The sequence below is a fragment of the Gambusia affinis genome, linkage group LG16 (genome assembly GCF_019740435.1).
Source record: "Gambusia affinis linkage group LG16, SWU_Gaff_1.0, whole genome shotgun sequence".
NCBI classification, from domain to species: Eukaryota; Metazoa; Chordata; class Actinopteri; order Cyprinodontiformes; family Poeciliidae; genus Gambusia; species Gambusia affinis.
The window spans coordinates 5288339-5293091 of NC_057883.1; the positions used below are offsets into that span (position 1 = coordinate 5288339).

General features: G+C 35.9%; 1 gene segment (V, D, J or C); it reads right to left on the reverse strand.

Moving 5' to 3' along the window:
• LOC122846616 lies at positions 1–483 on the reverse strand. The segment is given in 2 exon segments: positions 1–335; positions 420–483. Coding segments are annotated over 2 exon segments (393 nt in total).
• Between the last annotated feature and the right edge of the window lie 4270 nt (positions 484–4753).

The following is a 4753-nucleotide window of genomic DNA, read 5'->3' on the forward strand; positions in this document are numbered from 1 at the left end:
TCATCTCTCCCATGTGGTTCCATCACTGTGTTGACTCACAGCGCAGAAGTACAAGCCTTTGTCTTCTGGCTCCAGGCTCTTCACCGTGAACGAGCCTCTCTCAGGGTCAGTCTTGGACGCTGAGAATTTCTCCTTACTGAAATCCCCAAAGTCGTGGTCTTTTGAAGCCGTCGACGTGAACACGATGAGTTTCATCGTTTCTCCAGGCAGCTGTCGGTACCAGTACATTTGGAAATAGCCAGGACCCTTGGTATGGCTGCACTCCATCGTCGCATCTTGACCCACGGACTTCCACAGCATCGGGGTTTGGGAAACATCGCTCCCACCGAGACAACCTGGGTTGAACAGAACAGAAACATCTCGCAAAATGTTGATCAATACATACTTTTTTTTTTAAATCTAAGTATCTTTTTAATCACCTGATGTCCACAGAAGAACAATGGAAAACGAGACGAGGAAGTCTTGCTGCCTGATCATAGTGTGGAGTTGCTGTTATGAGCTGCGGGGAGGAGAATCCTGAGGCATTCATTCACCTTGCAGCTCTGTGTGATGTGGATTTGTGGTCTGCTGTGACGCTCCAGTATGTTGAATCTTCCCTCCATTGTAATGATACCTGTAATTTTGATGTGCCAGTTTGATGATGTGCAGAAAAATTTAGAAAGTCAACTTTTAGTTATCATCTAAAAATTTGTTTTGAGATTTTTTTTTTACAGAGTAAAAATAAGGTGCATATGTAGGCATTGCACAACTAAGTAGGGTTGGGGGCAAACAGAGTTGGAGAAAATAATTTCAAAGTTAAAGTTCTTTTAAGGGGCAGCATTATGTATTTTCCAGAGTGCAATTTTAAAGCACAATCAAATAACTATTACTCTTAATTCACAAAAAATGCTATATATATAGATCTATCTCTCTATCTATCTATATATATATATATATATATATATAGATATATATATATATATATATATATATATATATAGATAGATAGAGAGATAGATCTATATATATATATATATATCTCCTCCAAGGGTGACCTCACTAAGGGACACCCTTCGTCCCTTAGTGAGGTCAGGAGGGTTGCTGGTTCATCTCCAGCTGCGTTCCAGGTGAGAGGCGGGGTTCACCCTGGACAGGTCGCCAGTCTGTCGCAGGGCAACACAAAGACATACAAGACAAACAACCATTCACACACACTCACACCTAGGGAGAATTTAGAGAAACCAATTAACCTGACAGTCATGTTTTTGGACTGTGGGAGGAAGCCGGAGAACCCGGAGAGAACCCACTCCATGCAGAAAGACCCGGGCCGGGAATCGAACCCAGGACCTTCTTGCTGCAAGGCAACAGCTCTACCAACTGTGCCACTGTGCAGTTGGTAGAGCTTAAAAAGTTAACAAAAAGCAGTTTTTGTTAACTTCAACAATGCTAGACTGTTAAGCAGTTAGCATTGTGATATATTGATTCCTGACCAGATTAGACTTTTTTATTTATTTTGGATTTAAAGGTTGAATACAGCAGAAATAAAAACGTGTGATAGAAAGCAGCAGAGCTTTAGTTGGTAAACAATTACATAATAAAATATTATTCTCGGTGCTTGAAGATACTTTATTATTATTGTTCTGCTTCTCTCCCTGATGCATTGAATTTCCTTTTTTTGAGTCTGTTCATGTCTAAATCAAATAAGCTTCACCTAAAATCTGTTCAACTTCAGAGATTTGTTGCTCTGATTGACGGCAGTGTTGCGGGCTGTCCAGCAGAGGGCGCCCGTTGTTCTGAATGGACGCTGTTCATGTCGTGTAGGAAGCAGAGAAAAAATATAAACCCAGAACACATGGGACAACAGTTCACTTTATTTCCTGTTTTCTTTTTTTTCTGAACGCTGAAATGATTATTTTACACAAAAAAACGTCGACAATAGTTTCCATGTCTGTCCAGTTAAAGTGCCGTTCTAAATATCTTGGTTAACAGCTACAAAAATTTGATTGAATCGTATCTTTAAAGATTGTATTATGATGTCACCTGGTTGATCCTCAAACTGATAGATTTACTGTTTTTATGTCATGTTAAATAATTAGGAGGGAATGTATCACATGCTTGTCGCCACGGCTAAAACATTTTTCATGCAATTTAATAAAAAATAGATTTGTGAAGCAAATGTAATCTTTTTGAGCTGTTAGTAAGTGAATTTATTTAATCTATGTCTCATAAGACACTAAATGCTGCTTTTGTTTTGTTTTATATATATATATATATATATATATATATATATATATTTTTTATCCACGACGTGTTTTTAACAAACAGTAACAACAGTAGTTTAACCAAATTTACACGATTTATTTAGTTTGCTCCATGTTCAACATGCGAAATGTCTCATTTATGAAGCTACAACATGGTTCAAATCCAAAAATACTTTATTCATCCCAAAGGGAAATTTAATTCAAAATTCTTCAGCGTTGGCTCAAATGGTCTTATTAAAATTTTAATCTGTTGTGTAACCTTGGGATTGATTAAACTCCCAACTGTATAACAGACAGCAGTAATGTAATAATGTAACTATTTAAAATCTGTTAGTTACGTGGTGAAAAAAGTTTTTTAATGCGTAATGATGTATATCAAACGACATAATGATTTATAATTATTGTCTATAAATATTAAAACCATTAGTTTTTTTTTGTATGTATTTTACGGGATTTTATGCAACAGGCCGACACAAAAGAGGACATTGCAGTGAAATGGAAAGAAAAATAAAATATGATTTAATATGTTTTCTACAAAAAAAACCTAACTAGCATCCGTCCTTCTCTGAACAGACTGTTTGCAGCTCCACTGTTTCCTGCAGTCGCAGCTGCAGGGCGTCTTGGGTTTGTTTCTTTACACCTACTGTGACTTTAACCCGTTTTTCTCGGAGACGGTTGGCGAGCTGTTTTTACCGTGTGTGATTGGGAATCTGTAAACATCAGTCTTCAACTTGGTCAAACTTGGACTTTGACTGGGAAATTCAAACACATAAATATTGTTGTTTTAAAGTTCCACCCCCCTTTTCTCAACGCTTTTGTAACGTTTTTAAACCAGCTTTCCCGTCCATGTGGAGGAAAACTTTACGGTTAGTTTCTGTCATGTTTTTGGGGGTTTTGTATGTAAAATAAAGATCAAATTTTATTTGATCTGATCAGAGCAGCCGAGCCAGTCCAAAAAAGAAAAATTTTTGTATATACTGTGCATGTTTTACAAACGTTGCACCTCATATTAAAGTCGCATAATGTGACAAAAAGTGAAAAGGTTAAAGGGCGATGAATTATTTTCCATGGTATTTTGACAAAAATGCTATTTTGCGATATAATTTGTAATTTAATGAATTTGAATGACGTTTGACAACAATCTAATATGTATTGGTTGTTTTTCAAAACTCTTTTTACTATATGATGTTTTTATGAGGTGAAGCACTTTGATCTGCTGTGGCAGTGGATTAGGAGGGATATTTTGTGACGGCGTTTAGTAGGAGGAGTAAAATGAGACAACAGAAAACCTGAGTCTGTTGCTGCATCGCATGTGTTTCCTGTTTGTTCAGAACAAACGTGTTTTTGTTAAACTAACAGATATTTCCCTCTCGGTTTGACTCAGAGTGAGAATAATTAAAGTAAAATGTTTGAGGATGATTCAAAGAATATAAATGTACCGCAGAATGCTGCTGTTGTCTTACGGCTTCACTATAAAAAAAAAAAAAAAAGAAACAAAACAAAAACCTAAATTATACGGTAAAACACCAAAACTCTGCCGTAAAATTACCAGTAAAATATTTTTTCCTTTCACGGCTAGATGACGTTTTCATTATTGATTTTGAATGTTTTAAAAATGAGCGTTTTACTGCTAAAGAAAATGTTTTAACTTACTGAATAAAAAAAATAATTAAGGATAAGATGTGTAAAATGCACAAATTACAGTTTAAAGATCAATTTATTTATGGCAATTTTGCATCAAATAAATTGAAGTTGTCTCATAGTTTACAGATTTTTTCCCGTCACAATTTCACTGTTTATCACCGTTAAACATACAGATAGATCTCTAGTAGGTATTCTGAACACACAAACAGTGGAAAATATATATATAAAAGTTAAATTTAAAATACATGAACTCATTTCAAGGTTTGACCCCAGATCACCTTAAACTGCAGCTGCTGTAACACATATAGAGACCGGCTCGGTTTTGAGCTTCAGTTGAGACAGAAATGGAGCCTGTGCCAGCTGTTTGCTCCAACACACACACACACACACACACCATCGCGCTGTGTGTGTAGGTGGTGCAGGTGCAGTCATAGAGCCGGAGGTTGCGGTAAAGGTCGAAGGTTGCGAGGCTCGTTTCTCAGCAGGCTGCTCTGCGACCGCATCCTGTCGCTCTGCAGCAGCTCGCATCAGAACCCCGACTTCCTGTTGTCACATGAAGAACGCTCTCTCTGACAAAGCTCCAGAGAGTGGAAACCATAGCAACCATCTCACTACATGCAAAGAAAACTACTATATATATATATATATATATATATATATATATATATATATATATATATATATATATATATATGTATATATATATATATATATATATATAATTTTGAATTCTATATAACATGAAGATAATTTAAGATATTTGTTCTTAAGTAGTCAAAAAGCTGAAAAACTTTAAAAAAAATTTTTTCTGTAACAAATAATCTCATTATGACTCTGTTTAAAAAAAAACAACAAAGTTTCTCTGACAC